Source organism: Parus major, chromosome 13 (genome assembly GCF_001522545.3).
Source record: "Parus major isolate Abel chromosome 13, Parus_major1.1, whole genome shotgun sequence".
Lineage (NCBI taxonomy): Eukaryota > Metazoa > Chordata > Aves > Passeriformes > Paridae > Parus > Parus major.
In genome coordinates this window covers 9,309,531-9,334,114 of record NC_031782.1, presented here as the reverse complement: position 1 = coordinate 9,334,114, position 24,584 = coordinate 9,309,531, and the positions used below count along the sequence as shown (strand labels likewise).

The window sequence follows — 24,584 nt, the reverse complement described above, 5'->3', positions numbered from 1 at the left end:
GTGCGGCTGCGCGCGCCGCCCGGCAGTTCCGGTGGGTCCGTCCCCCCCGCCCGGGCCGGCGCCGCCACACGGGCGGCTCCGAGCGCACCCGGCCGAGCTATGGCCCAACCCGCCGGGGCCCCCGCCGGCCAGCACCCCTACAGCAACGGTGAGTGCGGGGCAGGCCCGCGGGGCCTGGCGCGGGATATGGCCTAGCGCGGGATATGGCCTGGCGGGGACGGCTCCCTCACCGCGGCGCTTTCCCCGGACCCAGGCCGCCCTTCGCCCTGAGGCAGCGGGTGCAGGGCCCGGTGCCCGCGGGTAGAGCGCAGGGAGGGGGTTCCGGGGACGGCCCGTTCGCTGCCCAAGTTGCTCGGCTACACCCGGCTGAGCTCGGCGGTGCCCTCCCTGCAGCCCGGACACCCGCGGCCCAGGGCGAAACGCAGCTGAATTAGGGAGGAAAGCAGGAAAGGAGCGGCAGCGGAGCTGGGCTCCTGGTGGGACCCTGGGGGCGGCGTGGGGCGGTGGGAGCGGGGGTGAGGTACTGTCGGGCCGGGCCCTGCCCTAAGTGTCACTGAGGAAAACACAGAGCCGTTCATTAGGTAGAATAAACCTTCATTCTGATTTACTTTCATGGTAGAAGTATCCCAGAGTGCGTTTGTCTGTCAGCGTGAACGACAGCGTCTTTCAGAGAGAGAGCCTGTGTCTGTGCTGCCAGGGTAACATGCACAGCTCGAGCTGCTCCGGAGTGTCCCTTAGCCCGGGTGGGTCCCTGTCGGTGACACGGATGGCACAGCTGAGGTTTGACCCTTTGGAACGGTGCTGTACATGTGGCACTCTGGTTATCGCTGAGCTCAGCCTGCGGCGCTGCGGGGTTTTCTTATCTTGTCATTCTCGTAAAGCCGACATTATCTGGTTCTGTGTGCTGCAAGCTGGGAAAGTCTTAATTACTGTCTTCCCCTCAAAATGTGTTTCTGCAGAACGAGGTATTGAAGGTGAGACTGAACTTAGTAGCCAGTGTTTTAATATATGAATAAGAAATTCAAGGCCAGCCTTGTCTCTGTGTCTGTTTTCATTGCATGTGTGCAAATCTGTGCTGATGGAAGTGTCTCCTGATTTCACATACACATCCTCTGCACTTGCTTCCTTAATTATACACTTGTGTGTTTCAGTAGCTGTGCTGCATCATAAGCAGTTCAGTTATAATGAGATCTTTTGATTTTTCTTCCCCCTCCTCCTGCACAGTGTGTTTATTGCTTTTTTTTTCCAAAGTCATCAGCAAAATGACAATATGCAATTAACTGTGTAGCTGCTTCTAGGGTCAAGAGAGTGGGAAGAGTATGAATATAGAGAGGCTCTGTCCTGGAGAGCTTATGGTCTGAGCAGAGGCTGTACAAAGAGAGTATTAGGTGATGGAGTAACTGAGTGGGATGATTTACAGACTGGCGTTGCTTTATGTTTGCTCATTTCCCTAGTGTCATATTAAGCACATAATGGATGTTATGGAGAGGCAATTGAGAAAGAGGAATACTACTCAGCTACTCAGCTGTCAGGTGTATGAAGAATAAAGAACTGAAATGTAGAGTTATGCAAATGCTAGGTAAAAAAATTAAACAGTTGTTACGGTATGTTAGAGATAAGATTTGGATTGCTGGCTTTTGAAATAAACCAAATTGTTCAAGCATGGACTGTTCATAGCATTGTTTAAAATACACGTTGAGATGGTGCTGTGATCCTTGACCGTTATACTAACACCAAAGCTTTATAAAACAGTTTTGGGGGTACTGAGTGCTGTAGTGTGCTTACAGTGGTCTGTGAGAAAAGAAAACTGTCAGCAGGATGATAAATTGGTGTATAGCTGTCACCCCTTCCTCACAACTTGTTGCTTGCTGAAGTGTTAGCTCTGAGTTTGCATGTCCACTAAGGCAGTAAATTGTCAGCAGCACCGTGTGCTGCCTGGGAAATTGTTTAGCACAGAGCTTTGGGTTGCTTAGTAACAACCTTCCTCTCCTTCATTTGTTTGTCTTTTAATAGGACCAGTATTCTGTATTCATTTTATTGCAGGTGTCTTGATTTGCTTTCCAGTTGATAGATCTGAAGTGCAAACAAGAAGTAGAAAAAATTCTTTTAGAAATGTTTTTGCTCCTCTCATGTGATACCTTAGCATGGTACTTTGATGACATGAGGCACTTTAGGAGCTACTGGATTTGGAATCCACTGGGTCAGAGTCAGATGAAGTGGACACTGATGGTGACTGATTCAACAGCATCTTTTGGGATATAACTTTTGTTTGTCTTTGCACTCCCTGGAACTTGGAGAGCTTGTGGCTGGCAAAAATGATGTGCTGAGTAACTAGCTTAGAGTAGGGGATGGTGAAATTCTGTGTGGCGGAAAATATTACTTGGATCCTGGCTGTCCACATTAGTACTTTGACCATTTACTAAAACCATCAGTTGAACTTCATATATTCTGGTGCTATTCCTGATCTCTTAGAAATGTTAAATGGCCTTGTGTTGTTGTTGTTGAGGAGACTTTTGCTGTTAAATAGGTGGCCTTTCTTTTATTGCTAATTCATTTCTTGATCTCCGAGTGTTGGCTGTTTTGCTGCTGTGCAGGTGAAGTGGTTCTTCAATCCACACAGAATTCCTTGTTTGTTTCTGGCTTCACAGAAAACCGGAAGTATTTGGGGGAAGCTGAACAGGCTAAATACTCTTTGATGGGTCTCAGTAAAGAGGTCAGGTCAAGATGGGTATCTGGCAGCAACCAAACAGCAAGTCCTGAAAAGTTTTTGTGCACTGTGAAACTCTTTGTAAAGGGGTTTCGTCCCTTAGTGCTATTTCTATAGCTTTTTTTGGCAGCTTTCTGCAGACTTTTCTTGGAAACATGAACTATTACATGAAGGTGACAAGACTTTTCATTGTGCTTCTGACTTTAAAAATAAAAATTGAAACTGGAACATTGTTCTGTGGTGAATTTTATTTATATTTTTGCATAAAGTGTCATAGAAAATACCAAGTAGGTCAGTTTTTGGTATTACCCCACTTCCACTGTTTTATCCTCAAGCAGGGAAAACAATGCATAAGAGAGCAATCCAGATATTCTGATTTCTGGATAGAGAGTCATGCCTTAAGGTGAAAAATCAAGTTACTAAATCAATTTGTATTTGTTCTGTACTTTTCCTACAGTATATAGTGATGATGTTGTATCAGTGTTTGTGCAGATGCAGTCAGAAGGTTTGATAAGAATTCATAATTTTTAAAGCTAGCAAATTTAATTGCCAGTGGGGTTTGTATATTGATTGTTGGAAACCCGTCTGATAGACTGCAGGGTAGTTTTTGAAGGTTACTCATAACTGTAAGCATTTTCATCTTTGGAGCTTTCTCTTTAAACACCCTTGATTTCAGATAATTATTAATTGCAAATATCTGTGAGCAGCATTGTCAGGACAGTAGGGTATAACTGGATTTTCTAACTGAATGATAAATTGCATGTTGAAATTAATGGTTGGAAAATAATATGGTGTGTACCTTTTATGCACAAGTAAGAGGCAGTGAGGATGAGATCACTGACACTGTAGTAGTTATATGGACCTGTGCAATATTCAGCAAATTAACAGCTGTGTGTGACCCAGAGGCCAAGGTTTTCTAGGGAATGAGGAGCTGAATGATCAGTGCAGTGTTTGTCCTAACTAAGAATTTCAGTGTATTCTGCATTTATGTCAGAAATGTGTGAGTTACTTTAACTTGGAAATCTGAACTTGCTCACATTTTAGAATTTAGCCACTGCATTTCATTCGGAAACCAACCATCTTTTTATTTTTTTAATGTGTAACTGTTTGTGTGGAATGTATCTAAGCTGTGTTTTTAGGGGATGAGGAGAGCCACAGTGTGACTCGCTGAACTGAGTGATATAGCATTGGAAAGTATTTTGGTAGTTGAGAGAGTCATAGCTGGCTGTGGCCTGCAGTATCTAGTGTGCTCTGCTCAGAAGAAATTCACTCGAAAATTTATAATCTCTCTTCAGCATGTCCATTTTGTGGCAGTTATATGATCAATCCATTTCTTGATGGAGCTCTTATTGCACTGGAAATCCCATGGGATTCTGTCAAGCTCTACGTCTGTAAAGCAGGAATCTGATGATGTTATTGCTTATGTTGTTTACTCTTTGGAGAGTTATTAACCTTTTTTTCAGTTTTTTTCTTCAAATGAGTAAAACTTGGTTCATGTGTACCAACCAACGAATGTGTAAAGAGCATCATCAACCTGTCATCAAACCATCAATTCCAGACTGGTGAATTATTTTATGATAAACTTACCCTTCATTCTCTGTTGGTGACCAGTTGGCCACTCACATGAGCAGTATGTGTGTGAACAGTTCTCTTACTAAAATTAACTGCAGAAGCTTTCATAGATGAACTCAGTCACTTGAGAAGTAGCATGGTGACCTATACTGGTACTTGGCTGGCGGTGTTGTTGTGGTAAGCTGATGTGTTTGTTGGTGTCAGCCATCATGTGAAATGGAGCTCTTACGCAATGGATCTTCTGCTTTTGGTCTGCTGTGTGTGCTACTGCTAGTGGTGTGGGACAGTGCTCCTCTGTGGGCAGCTTGCTTTTGGGGGTTCCTCAAGACTGGATGGGATCCTGTGTGGGTTTCAATTCAGGAGCATTGTTGGTACTGGAATGCTTAGTGGTTTCAAGGTTACTATAAAACGAAACAAATATGTAAGTGTCAATAGCAAAATACTGCTGAACTCATGTCTCTTGCAGTAGTACTTCTGTCACACTTAATGGTTTAAATTAAAAATGGCTTGGAGACTAATAAAATCCTAAGAAAAGACATTCACAGGAACATCTTTTATTTTCAGCAGTGATACACAACACTGACTTTCTAAACAGCGTAGTTTTTTTTTTTTTCATTCCAGGTCCTGTTCAAAATCAGCAGATGCATTCCTCAGATGGCCAGGGATACGGCCCTGCAGTTCCAGGATCGTACTCTCATCAGATGCTGGCAAAGGTTCCTCCACACCAGTCTTCTGGACAGTATAGTTATAGTGGCTCTCAGAATGTTTCTCAATCAAACAACTACCAAGGACCTGGCCAGACTCTCAATAGACCACCAGTGGCAGCTTTCTCTGGGTCACCAGTACAACAGCTAGGTCCTGTTCCACAAGTGCTGCCACCTGCATTACAGAACTCAGCTGCTGTATCATCTGCTGGGAGCTTTCCTCCTGGAGCCAGCCCACCGGTGCTTTCAAACTGGCAGTACAGCCAGACTTCTGTGAGTCAGCCACTTGGGGCTCAAACAAGCCATTTGGCTCATGTGCCTGGGACAGGGTCAACTCAGCCACCGTTGTCATTATCAGGAAGTACAAATCCTGCAGGGAGTTACCAATATGCTGCTTCTCCAGGGGCTCCTCCACTGCAGAACAGCTACATGAAGCCAGGTAACAAGAACTTTTTGATATTTTACTAATGTCCATTTTTCAGCGACCTTTTAAAATAATAAGTATAGAACTGACTCTGCAGTGACATTTTGCTTGTGAAAGATTGTTAAAGCAGATACACCCATCAGAAATACACAGCTGCTTTCTTTGGGTTAGAAATGAAAGTTCTGTACCCAGGTTTGGTGTTTCAGCTGGTTGGAGCGGGTAACTCCTGAATGGTGTCCCATTGTTTTGGGATGCTGTGTGTGGGTAATGCTGTTTCTGTGACCTTTACCATTTCCTGGGGTAACTGTTGAAGCATTAGCATGATTCAGTCCAGGACTTCACCATTGAAAACGTTCTATTTAGTGAGCATGGTCAGTAACCACTTGATTCAGGTAATTTTCTGAATAGCCTGTCAGGTTGATGCAAATAACTGGAGCACAACCTGGAAAGAAAACTGAAAAGCATTCTGTGCTGTTGAAATAGAGGTCAGTTCAATGGAAAGCTTCCATCCCCCAGATTTGTAATCTTCACATTAAATAATTGTCAGTCTTCAGAAAGTACTCTAAAAGTAGGAGACTGTGCTCCTGCTGGTTTTCTGCTGGTATATGCAGTGATAAAAGCTTTTCTAGCACAAAATAGCTCTATTGTGAACTTGTGATTATTATGGAAACAGTTAATACTCCAGTTTCTCATTGCCAAACTGCTCTATGTTAGTTTTTTTCTGACTAAGCATGCAAACAGGACTTAGGTACAGAAATATTTTCCATGTAAAAGCAAATAATTTTTCTACTAAGTGCTTTTAGCCTCATTAGAGATTTTTATTGATGCTAGTTTTTTGTTATATGCCTGCTTAATTTTCTTAGCTGTTCAAAATGTCTTAAGCTTGCAGAATTTATGAAACTATTTCTGGTATTTAATTGGAATAAACAGCTAGAATTTTGGAATTAATGAGGAAGATGCAGAGAAATTTTGGAAAGTGGAGTATGATATGAGAGCAAGTGTTTGGAATAAGTAATTTTTATATCCATTCAATCCTCCTGAGCCATTTCCCTGGTATTTTTTTGTATAACAATGATCACTTTTAAAATTAATTAAGCTTGTTTGGTGATCACTCCAAACTTGATTATAGAGTTGGCTATTTTCTGTATATCTTGAAATTCTTGCCAACAGTAGTAGCAAAAAGCTGAAAGAGATCAGTAGCTACAGGAACCCAGAATGAGAAAAGCATGACAGAAACAACCTGAAGTTGAGACCCTCTACCCACATGTTAGGATTTATGTATCTCATGCTGTTCATCCTCTCAATAACAGGACTATTTAGAATTCAATCTGTGTGTTTTTGTAATAAAACTTCTGTGACTTCTTTCAGCTAGGTTAAACTCTTCCTAAAAGTTAATCTCTTTATAGGATCCGCACCACCGCCAGTTACTCAGCCTTTAACTCCACTCCACCCTCCAAGGCCACCTTTAGGACCTCCACCAGTCAGTGGTCCACCTAGGCCATCAACAGCAGTAGCAGGACCACCTACTGCACAGTCTCTGCTAAACTCAGCTGCAAACCAAGAAGGTAAGAAACAGTTTGCTCCTTATGTTGAATTCAAACATTGCAACTTGCTGCAGTGTGCAACCTTTAAAGTCAAGCACATTGTTCTATTAGAGATTCAAATTGTAAAATTATTATTAATACAGCTAATAATTTAATCTGAAAAGAGCAGGTAAGGACCTGGAAAGAAGAAAAATTCTTGTAAACAGGTATTAATAAAATCTAAGTAATTAACAGTTGAAAATAGATTTCCAAGTGCTGTTTTACATGGCCGTGTCTCCTGTAGTTGGCATTGTTTTTTTCATTTTTGTGTTATAAAGTGATAGGAAAATTCTTTTTTCTCTGCATGGAGGACAGAAATCCATGTATGACTCCCTGTATTGTTCATTCTACAGGGAGAGATAAAATGTGAACCTTGCAATTCCTTGCTGTTTACGTATCTGTACCTTATTATTCTGTGTAAAATCACTGAAACACATCTTGCACTTGTTGGTTTTGTGAAGGAAGTTGCTAGAGACTGTAAAGTGTCAGCTGTTGAAGACAGGTACCTGATTTTGTGTCTGCTGTGGGCCCTACACAAATATGCCATTGTTAAGAACTCCTCAGGGCTCTGGATCAGACTCCAGTTGTTTGGCATTTAGTGCCCATGCTAGATGGGGCCATGTGCGAGTCGGCAGCTTTATTTTTACATATGTAGTTCTGTCAAAGCTGTTGGTTCCTTGCATGGTCAGATTGACAGTTTCTCATGTGTGGTAGTTCTGTGAGTATATTCAGATTTGGCTTAGTTTGGAGTGTATTAAATACATTGGAAACAGCTTTTTTTAGAAAGTATTTTCTTCATCATGAAGAGAAACATTTTCAGAGTCCTGGAGAGATAAAAATGTTTAGTCTATGAAGCAGGTTGCTGCTAGCAAGATTCAGTGTATAATGTAATGTAAGTGCCTTCTATTGGTTCCTTTTATCTTTGAGGATTTAATAAAAAATGGTAATAAAATAGAGTACCTACTTGTCCTTAGCAATATATAGTTGTGTTAGTATATTTAGACGTGGTTGGTTTACCAAAAACCGTCCTTTGGGAGCACTCTGCATTTCAAAGTTTTTCCTGTCTTAGATTGAATTTCTGTCTTGACCTGTATGTGACTGTGTCAGAGCTGTTGCCATTTGATGAGCAGTGGTGGGCTAAATGTGCAAGTGGAGGGAATTTGGTGTTTCTGTGAATTATCAATGGAAAAAATTCTTCAGTGGGATCTAAGCTACAGGTTACTTGTAAAACTGCAGCTAGCCTAAAGAGACCTCCTCTGCTGAGGAGGGAACGTCCCCTGACCCTTTACTGCATGTTGGCTTGGAAACTGGCAAATCCCTAATCTGAAGGAGTTGTAAAAGATTATTCAACCAGAAGTGCTGGGACTTTTGTTTTCCTCTAAAAAAAGAAAAAGAAAAAGAATGTTTTATGAATGTCCTTTGTTGAGGTCACATCTGCCGGGGACGTGTGAGAAAGAGGACAGAGTGTGTATTTAATTCAGTTTCATCTTGGGTCAAAAGCAAAGTAGATTCGAGCTATGCTTGTCTTAATATTCACACAGCAAGTAGGATATTTTTTGCAGTTACCTCATTAAAACTTCTTTGTAACTTATGCAATTTTTTCCTGTGGTTGTTTTCCTTTAAAGGTGATGCCAGATCTACTGCCAGTGATGGGTCTGTAGTGCAAAACAGCTACGACACAATCGAAGGTGGTGGCCTTATGGGTAAGGCTTTGGGAGTAAAAATGGTTGTTATTATTATGGAACTTTTAAGAGTATGGGTCTAAGCATTTGTGTACAGACATATGTACTTGGTTCGATGCCTGTCTTGAAGCTAAATGCAAAACTTGGTGCATTGACAATTAGCATGTTTTGCTTGTGATATGTAAAGTAGGTGAGAGCCCTTTGCAAAGTTGACAGCAGCTGTATTTTTTACACTTAGAAACTAAACAGGCAGCTCTCCTCTTGTACAGATGCCTCAAGTAAGGTACAGTTCTTCAGCAATTGTCTGTCTACTCTGCTTCCAGCAACTCCACATCATTCTCCTGCAGCCCCAAATCTTAAGATGAATAGAAGTGTTGGGTATTCTTACCCTGCCTTGCCTCCAGGCTACCAACATACTTCTCCACCTGGAGCACCAGGAATGAATGCATCTGCTTTGCAATATCCAGATGGATCAAAACATTTCCACCAGGTAAAGATTTTCTGGTTTCTACCTCAATATTACCTCTGTTGGGGGCGTGTGGGTAAAGAAAAGATGGTTGGTAGGTGTTGTGCAACTCTAGGATGCTGCTTCTTTTCTTCCCTGTTTGGGCACTGTTTGTTCAAGAGGACAGACATAGCTGACAATTAGTGCTTTTGCCTGTGCCCTGGTATCAGTTTGGCAAAGCTTTGTACCAGCTCTTTGTGAAGTGTTCCACCCTCAAATCTGTGCAGGATGTTTCTTTTGGAACTTTCAACTGCTTTTGGCATGTTTCTCTTCCGTGGCATTGTTATTGTTAGCTGAAGTATTTGGTTTTTCTTTCCCTGAACTTTCAAAGTGAATTGACCAACACTTTCACCAGCTAAGCCTTTGTTCAATTTCAAGAGGTTTATAAGGAAATGATGCTACTTTTTTCCTCTGTTATGTTACATGAATAGGTCAAGTTCACATGACAACCAATATTTCTAAATATGTTGATAAAATAGCAGTTAATACATGAGCAAAACAAAAGGGACATATATGTGCTTTTTAATGGACTGTGGGTTTCATCCAAGTAATTGGTGCTAATTTGTGAAATTTTATTGGACTCTAGCCTGCCCTGGGCACTAATCACTTAACTGCATCAATGGGTGGTCTGAGTATACAGCAAGAAGGGTTAAGACCTGTGAATCTTCTTCAAGAAAGAAATATTCTTCCTACCACCATTTTGAAGGCTCCTGTCCCCAACTTGCATGAGGACATCCAGAAGCTCAACTGCAATCCCGAGTAAGATTATGCATTTGCTATAATGCATCAAAATAGATAGAAGTATAAATTCCTACTTATAGACATCACAAAATATTTTCTTAATTTTATGAGTAGAAAGTATTGAAAATGGGCTTCACTGTAGTATGATAAAGGCAGTAAGTGGGTTTAACTTTAAAGAGAGGAAAATCATCTTTGTAGGAAGTATGAGGAAAAATTTGTTAACAGGGCAGCTATAGATAGGTATGGAACAAAAATTTTATGCTTGGCACTGAGTATGGATGAGAAGATATAAAATAGGAATTAATTCAGTCAGGTGAGGTATAACAAAAAGATTGTGCATGAAGAGACATGAGTGACCTCTCTATTTAAAAGTAAACATTTAAAAAATGGAGTAAATGACATTTCAAACAAAAACTTGGCAGTTGATTAATCAGTTATTCTCTCTGAGGAGACCAATCAGTGTATAGCCAGGGACTTCTGCTTTGCTAATATTTTTATGGTAGATAAAGGAAATAACAGCGCCTTTGTGACATTGTTCATGCAAACAAGCTGGACAGGATTTGCAAAACTGCCACATACATCTGCACTTTGTGGAAGCTACTGAGTGCTCAAGACACAGAAAATGATTGTGGGATTGTTTGTACTGTGGGTCAAGCTCAGAAACAAAATTATTTGACAGAGATGGATTAGATATTTTATCTGGAAATAGAAATTCACCACTAACAGCTCTAGAAAAATATACTGTATTACTGAAATCATAATTTATTTGAAAGCCTCTGAAAATAACCCTTTGTCCTCCATGTAGGTTGTTCCGCTGTACCCTGACTAACATTCCTCAAACTCAGGCCTTATTGAATAAAGCCAAACTTCCTTTGGGGCTCCTGCTTCATCCTTTCAAAGACTTATCGGTATGAGAAATATTCAAAACTTTACATGCTGAAATACCAGTTATGCCTTTACTAGAGTCCAGACAATGGACAATAAATTATAAAACAAGGGCAGGTATCTTGGCCCAGAACAACTCCCACAGTAACTGACATTTCATTGTTCCATACATATCACTGTAATTTTTCTCAATTTATACTCCCTACCATTTGAAAACCTTCAGATCTCACTTTTTAATAAAGAAGAAAGCTTCCCCAATCTCAAAAAAACAAAAGCCTAAAGGCAGCACAGAATTTGGACTGTGATAGAAGGCAACACCTAAATTCTAGGTTGTCGCGTATCAATTGTAGTTATTAATTTCAAACCTAGTACTAATTCTAAACTTAAGACTTGACAAAGTTGAAGGGATTTGGATGTCATGACATAGCCAGAAGACTATGAATTTAGTAGTGTCTCTCTTAAACACTGGATTTTTTTCTCTGTTTAAGTGATTTTTCAAAGATGTGGGCTTTTTTTCCCCCTTTTTGATCTGTGTTGGGTGCAGGACTTGATCTTAAACCATCAGTGTAAAATTCAAGAATTTAGAGACTTGGAAAAGGAATCTACACAGTCAAATATGTTAGAGCTCAGTTCCTACCTGTTGTATTAAGGAATTGCAGGGATGCTGTGAGGATGCAGAAGTACTCCTCCTTTCACCAAGGGTGCTTTGTCTCAGTAGCCAGCACAGTGTAGGTGGTGGTGTTACCACAGATAAACAGCTGCAGGGTGAGGATGCTTTAAAACAGGAAGCTTTTCCATTCCAGCAATTGCCAGTGGTCACTTCCAGTATTATTGTGAGATGCCGTTCCTGCCGGACGTACATCAACCCTTTTGTCAGCTTCCTAGATCAAAGGAGATGGAAATGCAATTTGTGCTATAGAGTCAATGATGGTAAGTTTTAAATGTGCTTTAAAGTGTTGCAATTAACCTTTTCCACCTTGGCCTTTGAGACTGGAATGTTGCTGGGCACATCAGTAGGAGGATTGTTGTCAGTCAGGCTGGGAGTCATGAGAAATGTTTCCCAGTGACAGTGGTGTCCCTAAAGAAACACAATAAGCCCAAGTCGTCCCTCAGGGTACCATTGCACAAGTGTAAGGGAACTCCACTGCCTGGTGTAGTTTTCAATGTAGAAAAAATGGAAAAAAGAAAAAATTGCCCAACAGCCTCAAAAGAACTGGTATGTTTGTTTTAAAATGCAGCACAGCCAATACTAGTATGAAATACTAATATATAAACTTACCTGCATAGTTCCTGAAGAATTTCTATATAATCCTGTGACAAGAGTTTATGGAGAACCTCATAAAAGACCTGAAGTCCAGAATGCTACTATTGAGTTTATGGCTCCATCTGAATACATGGTAAGGCTTTATTTACTTTTACTTATTCTCTCTATATTATTTTCAGAGGGAAGTCAGAGAAAGCTTTGTTTCAGAGGATGCTTTCCAGTTCAGTAGGACAGCTATTTCCTTAAGCAGTGTATCTGAGAACTCAGGGGGAGAACTTCAGAGAGTTCACTTCTAAACATTTATGATGTCAAAGTTATTCTGTATTTAGAATATGTAGGTATCTTCAGAAGAAAACTAGACTTCAGAAAACTAGACTTCTGGTATTACTAAATGAGAGGCAAATGCATTCAGAAATTTTAGCTATGATTCATGTGCTGTTTTAACAGTTTAAACTTGCAAAGGAATGAATAAACCCAATCTAACAAATGCTGTTTGAAAATTAAAGGTAATCTTTTCTTTGCTCAGCTGCGTCCACCTCAGCCACCTGTGTACCTCTTTGTGTTTGATGTCTCTCACAATGCAGTAGAGACAGGATACTTGAATACAGTCTGCCAGACCTTGTTAGACAATCTTGACTCGTAAGTACTTTTTTCTTAAAATCACCAATTTTCATTCCTCTTAAGAAACTTGTGATAGACACCAATATGCCAGTCATTTCTGTCTGGAAGACAGGTTTCCTAGTATGGGCAAACAGTGGTCAGTGTTGTGTTAAAATGTACCATAAAGCTGTGGTCTTTTTCCCATCACAGCTACACCAGTATTAAAGGTGTTGATTGAAAATATTTGATTTTTCAGTCTAACTTTTTCATCAATCCCCAAAAGAATATAATCATGTTTATGATATCTTTTGAATGGTATTTTTTAAAATATGAAATTTAGATACGTATTTGGTGAAAAGAGTCGTACATCTAATAAACTTCTCATAAAATGTATACTGTTTGAACTTACATAAGCACTACTCGGTATTTTGTAGTTTATTTCTTCTCTTTTTTCCACTTCTGATTACCCTCTTAAAAGGTTTTCACCTGCCTGCTAGGTGATTCTACCATGAACTCCTTTTTTGTTGTGGTTTTTGTTCTTTTCAAAATGACTTAGTGAAGCTCTTGCAGTCTAGCTCTTAAACTAACTGCTTGATAACAACCATGGAGAGATGCAGTGGATGACAAAAAAAAAAAGCAAAAAAGCCTGCAGAAATGAAATTTCATCTCACTGAACACCATATGTCTCATTTTCAGGCTTCCTGGGAACACTAGAACAAAAATAGGCTTCATAACGTTTGACAGCACAATCCATTTCTACAGTCTTCAGGAAGGTCTCTCTCAGCCTCAGATGCTTATAGTTTCAGATATTGAAGGTATGCAAAAATAATTTTTTTTGATTAATACCTATTAATGACTTCTGGTTATGACAGCCTTTAAAAATATGTGTCTGGTGGGAGTTTCTACATCACATCAATAGTCTCCCTAGTAATGACTTTAGAAATACAACATGTGTGAGTTTGTTTATGAAGACATCTCCCTGATGTTTCAGCAATGCTGTGGCTGCTCATGACTTCAAGTGTGAAGACAGCCTTCCTAACTTCTAGTTTAATTTGTACAATTCTCTAGATCCCTCTAGAAATCCCAAATATGGATGCTGGATACCTTTCTATAGATTTTTCTTGTAGCTGGTGCTTGGTGGTGTCCTGCCTTTTGTTTCCAATCACCTTTCACTGAATGTTACTGCACAGGGTAGAGTGAACACTGGAAATATTTGCTATGTGATTTCATTTAATAGTCTTGATTATCCTTCAGCCCTGTTGACTGCTATTCTAACATGGGATTCTAGCCACAGGAAAGCTTATGGGGGAAAAAAAAACCCCACATAATTATGTTTATATGGGTTAATACTCTGATACTGTGTTTTGGTTTTTTTTCCAATAAGTCTGATGGTTGGCAAATAAAGCCAGGGGAAAGATTTATGTGTTTTTAGAAGATAACTCAAATATTTTTTTTTGCCTTTCAGATGTATTTATACCAATGCCAGAAAACTTATTAGTAAATTTAAATGAAAATAAAGAGGTAAGAAGCAAGGACTTTCTTACATAACTAGTAACATTTACGTAACTGGGGATATGTGTGGTAATTTTTGGATTAATTAATGCTCATTAACACCTGCTGTTCACATGCCAGGTTTGAGTGAAAAAAAAAAGGTCTTTTATCTATGTCACTGTAAATTCTTGCCAACCTGGAACAAGACAGTACTTCAAATTTTCTAGGACTTTCTCTTTACTACTTTAATATTAGAAGTTTTAATACTTGGTTATGTTAAATGATCAGCTGTATGTAAAGTAGAAAATCATGAAGAGTCATAGGCCTAATAATGTTTTCTCTCTTGTAGCTAATTCAGGATCTGTTGAAGACATTGCCACAGATGTTCACCAAGTCCCTGGAAACTCAGAGTGCTCTGGGGCCTGCATTACAGGCTGCCTTTAAACTGATGTCCCCTACTGGAGGTAGAATCACTGTCTTCCAGACACAGCTTCCATCTGTGGGAATGGGAGCACTAAAGTCACGAGAAGAGCCAAACCAAAGAGCAACAGCAAAGGTTAGGAAAGCAAAAAGGTTGAGAGTACTAGCAACCAGTTCTGTGCTTGTAGATGGTTCTGGGATTTCCTCTTCTGGGTTAATTTTGTGCTTATCTTGCTTCTTTGTTAAAGTAGCAGAAAAAACAATAAAAACCCAAAGAATATAAACACTAATTAATTACTGAGTAATAAAAAAATATTTTTTTATAAAAGATTTTTAATCAATGATGGAGAATTGATTGTAAGTGTCCCTGAAAACAGACAATAAATATATGAATCAATTTAGATTTTCTTTGTATCTTATAATACTCCACTGTGTTGACAGGATATACATCTGACACCATCGACTGATTTCTACAAGAAGTTGGCCTTGGATTGCTCAGGGCAACAGGTTGCAGTGGATTTGTTTCTTCTTAGTGGGCAATATTCTGACTTGGCTTCTCTAGGTAAGACATATAAAGCTGTTTTGGGGCATATAACTCTTGTATTTTGAGCAAATACATAGAATCTGCGTTAATATTTAGTAGATGAACCTGATTTGAATTAATCTAGTGTGTGAAGATACAAACTTGTCCTTGCTGAGCAGTGACACAGAATAGAATGTAGTCTATCAGTCCTGATTTAACCTACTTATATTTATGTCCTCCCTTAGTGATTCAGGATTCTTGTTCAACTGATACAAGTAGCAGAAATACTTTCTTCCTTTTTATGCCTTTTAACCATCAGTGTCACTGCCTTTAGAGCAAGGTTTATTGGCATTTAATTACCTTCTTTTCTGTTTAACCAAACTTTAAAGTTTCAAGCAATTTCAGGTCAATGGAAAATTATTTCTTACCTAAAATTTATCACATACTAGAATATACAGTTGTACTACATCTCTATAAGCGTGTCTGTAACTGTGTCTGAGTGATTTGTAGGTGTGAACAATTTAATAGTTTAAAGGCTGCAGCAGCAACTGTCTGCAACAACTCTCCAATGTATACTGGTTTTATTTCAGGTTGTATATCAAGGTATTCTGCAGGTAGTGTCTACTACTACCAGTCTTACCATCATAAACACAACCCTGTCCAGGTGGAAAAATTGCAAAAGGAACTGAAGCGCTATTTAACTAGAAAAATTGGGTTTGAGGCTGTCATGAGGATAAGATGCACCAAAGGTCTGAATTCACCTTCTTGGAGTTTTGGGGGTTGAGAAAAGGGAAGTGGGTGTTTGCTGTTCTTTGGGAATGTTTTCATTGTATTCTAGCTGTTTTGTAACTGAAAGACAGAGCTTAGAAAAGTAAAATTCAATATCAGGGATAAGACAGTTTTTTAAAGACTGTATTTGCAGTGTGTTTTCTGGCATCCAAGTTCCAGTTTATAATGGTCAAAACTGGAAATTTTCCTGGACTGCTATTTCAACCAGGGATTGGTTTTATACTCTAGATACTTTCTGCTACTCTGCATTGATTTGCCTTGCTAATTCCCACTTTCTGGTAGGCTTTGTGGATTCTTTGGATTAGTTGTCAGTTTGCAGTATTTACGCTTTTTGAAGAGAATGTATTTCATTGAGAGGGAACATTCTGGTACAGTCATATACATTGATAGCAGATCTGTATATGGTGCCTGTACTTCACAGCTATAAAACACAAACTGATTCATTATTATCTTGTAGGTCTTTCCATTCATACTTTCCATGGGAACTTCTTTGTACGATCTACAGACTTGTTGTCATTACCCAATGTAAACCCAGATGCAGGATATGCTGTGCAAATGTCAGTGGAAGAAAGTCTTACTGATATGCAAGTTGTTTCTTTTCAGTCAGCTCTCCTGTACACCTCCAGCAAAGGTAAGGTTAGATTGAACCAACAGTGGCATTTGTAGTGTTGCTTCATACAACCAGTATGGAGGTTACAGTTTTCTTTCCTTGCAGGTGAAAGACGAATTCGTGTCCACACGATGTGCTTACCTGTAGTCACAACACTGAGTGATGTGTACCTAGGGGCAGATGTGCAGGCCATCACAGGGCTCTTAGCCAATATGGGTGAGTGTGCTAAGAGCTTGTTTGAATATGTGTGGATTGTATCCTTAAAGGTCTGAGCAATGACCCTCTGGGAGATGGCATTAGAAGAAAAGATTCTCCCTCATAGAGTGCTTTCAAAATTGCAAGCCTAAGAGTTTTGGTTTTAATGCTTGGCCTGGGTGAAGGATCAGTAGAGCTGTGTGTAATCACCTGGGCTTAGGCTTAGTCTGGTGCATCATGGTGGGCCTCAGCTTTTTTCTGAAGCACTTGACTTCCCCTAGAATGTAATAAAAGCTTAAGCTGCATCAACATATGTGATAAAGTGAGAGAATTTAATGTATGTGACTGTATTCCTGCTGGGGGAGGAAACCCCTGTCATTTGAACCTTGTACTCTGTTTTCAGCTGTGGACCGCTCCGTTTCCGCGACACTGAGCGATGCTCGGGATGCCTTGGTCAATGCAGTGATAGATTCTTTAGCTGCTTATCGCTCATCTGTGCTGAGCATCCAACAGCCTGGGCTCACAGCTCCCTTCTCACTGCGGCTCTTCCCGCTTTATATACTGGCACTCTTAAAACAGGTAAGAGGGGAAGTGAGGCCAGGCAAGAGGATGATTGTGTGGCAGGTCAGCCTGAAGTAAAAGAATGGTTCTTTGATGGAGAATGATTTAGTTCAAAAGCAGGAATTTAGAAACATGCATAAAACCGAAAGTATACATGTTTTAAGCAATGAAAGGGCAAAACAATAAAGACACTGACTACTGAAGAGATCAGTCAGGGTACTGGTAGTGTTTTCTCAGGAAACTCGATTTTGTGCCTTTCTGGAAATGTAGATCCACGCAGCAGTTCAGTGTGGATTAGAAGCGAGCTGGGTGTGTGGCAGAGGGGGGGAGTTGGCTGGCTGTTCTTGCAACAAGTTTAAAGCATTTCACAGTACTTGCTGAGTGTAAATATTTTTTAATTGAATTTCCCTGAACAGATACTAGAAGTCATTTAAGTGTTGGACAAACTGGTTTCTTGGTTCAGAAAGAGGTTTTGGATTCATACATCTTGATTAGGAATTAACCAGCATATTCATATTGAGCTTTTTCATTTGAAAGGCTTGGTAAACATTTGATCCAGTCAGGTAGGAGGAGTGAGCCCTACTTTGATTTACAGCTTTTTTTTGTCTCAACAAGCCAGGACTATCTCTTCCTTGTAAATACAGACCTAAGATTCTGTACATTGAAGCCAATTGTAAACTGCTCCAATATTTATTCTTTTCAGTTTCATCAAGTAGCATTCTTGAGGTGTATGTTAGAGAGTATTTCAGGGGGCTTTCATCTCAGCTGTAGTGCTCACTAAAGGATTGATGGTGCCAGGTCAAGGTTAATTCTAAAATCCAGAAATGGGAATGAGACTTGTGTGATTTATATGTAAAGCACTGAAGAGAACTACAGAGAAGTAAAATACAATGAGAAAACATTTAGAGTACATCTCTAATACTTAATTAAATTAGAAATAAGCACTAGGCAGTGTGTGAAATTCAGTTTCTCTTACTTTGCTTTAATGGTTAAACTAAATGCCTGATTGATTGCAGAAAGCATTTCAAACTGGGACAAACACACGTCTGGATGAACGCATCTTTACCATGTGTCAGGTGAAAAACCAGCCCCTTGTTTACCTCATGCTCATGACACATCCCAGTCTGTACAGAGTCGATAATCTCACAGATGAGGTGAGTCTGCCTTGCTACATAATTTGTTTGATCCCAAAGATTTGTGTGATGTGAAAGTAAATGTGTTAAAAATCTCCCAATATTCATCTCCATATTAAAGCTACACAGCTAAAATGTAATGTTTTATATTCTCCCACTTGTTGCATTTATGCATTTGTTATTTGGAACTGGATTGATGAGTTCTGGAGAAAGCTGTGCTTTGGGTGGGAAAGGTTTTTTCCTAACTTATTTCACCTTTGCCTTGTGTTATTATCTTGTGCTATAAATCACATACACATAAAGACATCATAATGGACTTTTTTTGTCCCTTTATTTTAAAATAGCAAGCATATTTGAGAACAGGGAATGTTTATGTGGACCCCTGAACAATTTTAGAAATCACATCATAACAAATTGGATATTCCTGTTCTAGAACTAATTAACTAAGATACATTTGATGAAATTCACCCTCTCTAAATGAAACATTTTATTAGTAAATTACTAACTAATAAAGTAAATTATCACTTTAAGTATGACTTGAGCCAAACTGAGAAAAACAGTCCAGCTCCAGTATTCAGTGTAATAAATTCTACTCTTATTTAAAGTTCTATTCTGTTTTTTTTGCATCAAGACGTGAACCACTGTTTTTCATCCTTCTTTTAGGGGGCTCTTAACATAAATGACAGAACTATACCTCAGCCGCCCCTTCTCCAGCTGTCAGTGGAGAAGCTGAGTAGGGATGGTGCTTATCTTATGGATGCTGGCTCTGTAAGTTGTGTGGTGGGGGGGGTTTTAAAAAGTACCCCAGTTTACTTGGTGTGTTCTTTCTGAGAACTCAGAATGTGCACGAGACTGCTCAGGTGTGTTTTGGGTTGAATTAATGTTATTGATGGTTTCTTTCAGGTGATGTTTCTGTGGATCGGGAAGAACTGTGGCCAGGGCTTTATCAGCCATGTCCTTGGAGTTCCAAATTATGGTTCAATACCACAGAATATGGTATGTGCTTGCTCTGCACATCAGTAGTACATACAGTGCTGCCAGAATATAATCTGCATGAGATTTAAAATACACTACTCAGATTTCAGCCCTCTAGTGTTATAGATCCAGATCCAAGGAAAGAAATAATTTTTGTTACCTCTTACAATTTCTTCTCTTGAAGACATGGTAGGAAAAGGCTGTCTGATTCAGTTTCTCAGACCTGTTTCAAGCCCCTTCAAAGAAGACAGGACTGAAACTATATATCAAAAAATGTATCTGTCTGGGTTTTCTTTATACTAATGAGTTGGGCTAGTTTATGTGTTCCTATCACTGTTTTCTGAAAAATGCCCTGCTTTTATTAATAAAACCCTTTGGCTTTTAGACACATCTCCCAGAACTTGAAACAGCAGAATCCATCAGAACACGAGCTTTCATTTCTTGGCTGAGAGAACAGAGACCTTTCTTTCCTATACTATATATAATAAAGTAAGTGGTTTTTAACAGTATTTTTGCTTCTTTGGCAACCTGTTAACAATACATACTTGGATATCGTATACTGAACTTTCTTAATGGAATTCTTAACAATAGTGTGGTAAGAGTTGTCTCCAATTAGAATTTCAAAAGACTAAAAAAGATTAAGTGTCACAGAAGAATCTTTAGGTAATGTCAGATAAATGAAGTAAATGCTGGTAAGAGCACTTACTAGGATTAATCACTACTAAGAGCTATTTGAGATCCTCTTTTCATATGTCCTTAAGCTCTTGAAATGTCTTGCCACTTGATATGTAACTTTATTAATGCATGGTAGCCCATGGCAAATGTTCATTCCACTCAGACACTTATTTTTGTTTTTAAGGGATGAGAGTCCATTGAAATCAAGTTTTCTGCAAAATATGATTGAAGACAGAACAGAATCAGCCTTATCATACTATGAATTCCTCCTTCATATACAGCAGCAAGTGAATAAATGAAACACTAGCCTTTGGCTTACTTCTTTAAGGAAAGATTTTGCAGTAAAGAATGATTGTGCTTGTAATACCTTCATTAAATCTGTGGCCTGAGGCAGTTGATGAGAAGTTCTCACTGTGATTTCAACGAACTAAAGCAAATAAAGGACCACATCTGAGAATCAAATGTGCAACTACATAATATTGTACCTTAAAAAAAAGAATCAAACTGTTGGAACTGGTTGAGCACCTTTAATTTGCTGCAAATCGTGTTTTTACTGTAAGTAGTTGCAGCATGAAGTACATTTACAAAGGCAATACTGAAAAGGTGAAATACATTTTGTAAAATAAAGAGTTCTTTGTTGTTCAAAATGTATATTTCTGTAACTTTTTTTTTTTTTTTTTTTTTTTTTTTTTTTTTTTTTTTTTTTGCTGCTAGATATAAAACCTCATAATACTGATCATGATTTGCAGGGAAATTTCTTCTAAGTGCATCCAGTGATTACAGACAGAGCATCTCAATGTTCAACTTAATGCTTAAAGTAGCGATGAAAGAAGTGTTCATTCATTGTGAAATGAACAAATGCTTATGAAGTATAGAATCCAGTGCTTGGATTGGATTATGGCTAATAGGACTAAAGGTAAGCTTAACCTGGATAAGGTGGCTGAATTTGTTGAAGCTTTTAATAAGTCATTATTCTAATTTTAAAAACTGGGAAGAGTGGGCCCTACATGAGACAGATTTTTAAAAGTCATTGGCTGAATTGGCAGCACAAGTAGACTTAGGTAGATGGTAAGCTTTGCTTTTCTTCAGTAGAAGTAATAGTTTTAATTTCAATTTAATAATGGTGTGGGAGGGGAAGAGCAAGGAAAGTTATCTCAGAAGAGCAAGGAAGGTTATCTCAGATTTTGTTTGGTTTATGTTCAGTAGACTTTTGGCTCTTGTTTACATTAGGCAAATATTGGGCCCCTCAGATCTGGTGTGTTTCTGAAGCAAATTTGTTGGCAGCACTTCAGATCAAATGCTGGTCTGCAACACTGAATATTCTGATATTAAAGTTGGAAATTATTTTTCCAAGAACAAAATTATTATATTGCATTTGAAGATTCGTATATGTTTGCAGACGTGCCTGAAGTTTTCCAAACAAAAAGTTTTTTGCTGCAGCTGTGTAATGAGCCCAGGTCCAAGGCCAGTGTGCACCAAATAAAAGCTTTAAATATACTCTCAGATCCTGCCAGAGATACAGATCGAAGCTGACATCGGACTTGAAGTAAAAATTTATATACAAAAAGTATTTAAATAATTTTATTATAGAAATGTATTGATAATTCTTCTGTTTTCAAGATTAAGGTATCATTGATAGCTACCAATGTAAAGAGTATTTAAGTTACTGTATTCCAATGCCCATGGAAGTGTTGTGTATGGAAAAATCTTGGTTTGCTTTTTTGTTTAATAGTGGTAAACTTAAAGGTCTTGCAAAAGCTACCTTCTGGGGCAAGTAACTTGAAGAGGTAAAAGACTTGTGAGTGGTCAAATGTACTGTGCTTAAGACATTTAGGACATAAATGTCAGTAGGGTCAACATTTGGGTAAATATTTGCTCCCATTTCAGGCTGTAGCTGCTGGTGATTGTCAGGAGTTGCCTTACTTTAGGGGAGGAGTTCCCTGGGAGAAATTGTTCTTCTTGTTGAGCACAAGAAGCTAAAGTTCTTAGAACAATGGCTAAAACAGCATGAAAAGATTATTACAGAATCAATTTAAGCTTCCCTGTCTGCTGCCTCTGTAGCAAACAGGAATATATTTACTTGAACTGCTTTTCAGAGAATTGCACAGTTTCTAGTCATAGTGGAGAGTTGTCTTCTAAGTTTTGACAGTCTGATTTTTTATTTTTTTTTTCCCAGGAAGGGGGAACGGGGTCTCTTCATTTAAATCATAAATGGAATCTCTGCACTTGCATAGGTTCTGCCCTAAACCTTGTGGTTTTGAGTATGTTATCACTCAGATGTTGAATTGAAAACCATCCTTGCATCAAATAGCCCACCCCAAAGTCTGTTTCTTACTATAACTGTATTTTTGCTACTATATCCTTTTTTTTTTTAAGAAACATAAATACTGGAGATGGCCTCATTGTTTTATGTACACCAGACTAATGGCTGAAGATGTCAGCCTTCATGGCAGTTAACAAGTTTGAATTTGAGTCCCTATGATTTACAGAGCAAAACATGATGAGTCAGATGAACCCTCGGAGTTCTCTTCACTTTGGAAGAAATTCTGTATTGAACTTTGTTAGTTCATTCCCTCGCAGTGGGGAAGGCCTGCTGGTTCACTTGTACTGCTGTAATGGCAGTGCAGGGAACGTGAACACACACACACTACCTGTGATTGATTTTTTACATACAGCTGAAAAATTAGGCCACTGAAAATGGATTGCAAAAGTAGGCAAGAGTGGCTCTGGTACTTCTATCTCAACACGACAACTCTACCACTGTAAATGTGTGGTAGAGGTGTGTTTCTCTGTAGTTGAACACGTTTTTTTAAACTATTTCTGTGTTTGACACATTAGTGTTCAGCCAACATTGCTACCATCCATTTTACTTTGCTTTCATTATTGTTCTTAAATTAATATTTTTAAGTCCTCATAGACTGTTGCAATAACTAGAATGATTCACTTTTATTTAGAATTAATTTCTTAACAGAATTTAATCAAAGATGCAGAATGGCTGTTAAGGGACCATTAAATGTGATTTTAAGGTTCTGTTTACTATTATGGATGTAATCCTTATAGTAAATTTAATTTTGTAAAGTAGTGTATAATATTGTAATATTAAATCTTCGTTCTCTGAACTCAAAGATTTGATCTTCAGTATGAAGTTATAAATCTTCCCCCTTCTGAATTTGAGACAGGATTTACTTGTCCTCCTTTTTACAGTTTGTAATTTTCACTGTTTTATTCCTGTAAAAAGTCATTTATAACACATGCAAATGCTTATTTTATCTGTGCTAATTTATCAGATTTGGCTACTCAATAAAATTAATTGAACAAACTCATGCCAGTCCATCACTTGTTTCTTATAAATAAAAGTAGAACAATGTATTCAGTTAATTGAGATAAATACCACATTGGTCACAGCAGCCAGCTGACAGTGATGGTTGGAATTTAGCCTTCAGCAGCATTCCAAGATGGTGATCAATTTAATTTTAGGTAATCCTGTATCTTCATTTAACATCCCATTATTTCAGCAAAGCCATTCCATCTTAATGCTTGCAATTTTTTTTGAGATATTGTCACTGCTGCCTCTGGCCCATCATAGACAAGTTAATGCATGAGCTTGGTAGTCTGACTTCTGTATTTACATGGTTTTAAATACAGAATTCTCTCAATATTTTAGAAATATTAATTGGACTTGTCAGCTCTTTATTATTCCCAATACACCTAACACTGTCGTGCTGCTGCTGCCCTCCAGCACTGCTGTTGTGGCGTGGGGCTCAGCGGGCAGTGTCCTGCGGCTGGCTCTCGGCACTGCGGGCTCTCCAGTGCCCCTGTTGCGGCGTGGGGCTCAGCGGGCAGGTGTCCTGCGGCTGGCTCTCGGCATTCCGGGCTCTCCAGTGCCCCTGTTGCGGCGTGGGGCTCAGCGGGCAGGTGTCCTGCGGCTGGCTCTCGGCATTCCGGGCTCTCCAGCACTGCTGTTGCTGTGGAAGTGTCCCTGCCCCGGGAGCGAAGCGGTGCCAGGTGCCAGGGCCGGCCGGCAGTGCTGCTGGTGGAGCCCTCTGTGGCACTGCCACGGGGCTCTTGCAGGTAAGGGAAGAGTAATGTGGCACTTTTATCACCTGGCATACAAGGAGAGGTGTAACCGACTTCTAGTGTACATAAAGAAAAATATTATGCCAACTGTATCTGATTGGAAAGAAGTCACCACCCCTGCTGTATATTGCCGGTAGTTCTGGCGCCCTCGAGAGGTGCTCGTGTGTCGGTGTTTCCTCGGTGTGCGCCGCCAGTCCCGCAGCGCGGCAGTGCCAGGGCGGGCGGCAGTGTTGTGCACAGCGGGGACAGCCCCGCCCTGCCTCGGGACTGTCACCCCGCGCCCCTGGCGCCGCCATCGCCTCTTCCCCTTGCTCCGCAACGTCACTTCCGAGGCCGGGGCGGCCATCTTGACTGCGGGCTTGTGCTGTCAGAGAGGGGCGCCCTTCTCCTGCCCCTACGCAAAATGGCGGCGCCCGCTTCAGCGGCTGGAAGTGGGCGGTGCCGGCGCCTGCGCGCTGGGCGCGGCGA

The 24,584-nt window shown here is 39.7% G+C and overlaps 1 protein-coding gene across 5 annotated transcripts; it reads left to right on the top strand.

The window, feature by feature from the left end:
• Positions 1-19: 19 nt before the first annotated feature.
• SEC24A (SEC24 homolog A, COPII coat complex component) lies at positions 20-23,362 on the top strand. Of its 5 annotated transcripts, XM_015642069.2 has the most exons (25): positions 750-974; positions 4,901-5,422; positions 6,814-6,972; positions 8,616-8,693; positions 8,996-9,162; positions 9,764-9,936; positions 10,724-10,826; positions 11,607-11,733; positions 12,091-12,200; positions 12,594-12,706; positions 13,364-13,482; positions 14,133-14,188; positions 14,508-14,714; positions 15,020-15,140; positions 15,692-15,850; positions 16,348-16,521; positions 16,606-16,716; positions 17,099-17,274; positions 18,273-18,410; positions 19,053-19,157; positions 19,293-19,385; positions 19,750-19,853; positions 20,224-20,594; positions 20,754-20,955; positions 22,216-23,362. In XM_015642069.2, exons 1-23 carry the CDS (start codon positions 767-769, stop codon positions 20,336-20,338), a joined length of 3,438 nt encoding a protein of 1,145 aa, XP_015497555.2. In that variant the 5' UTR covers positions 750-766; the 3' UTR covers positions 20,339-20,594; positions 20,754-20,955; positions 22,216-23,362. The 5 variants fall into 5 exon arrangements, with proteins under 5 accessions (XP_015497556.1, XP_015497555.2, XP_015497553.2 ...); XM_015642070.3 differs by lacking the exon at positions 750-974 and adding an exon at positions 20-148 and having other exon boundaries at positions 20,754-23,362; XM_015642067.2 differs by having other exon boundaries at positions 20,789-23,362.
• Positions 23,363-24,584: the final 1,222 nt, after the last annotated feature.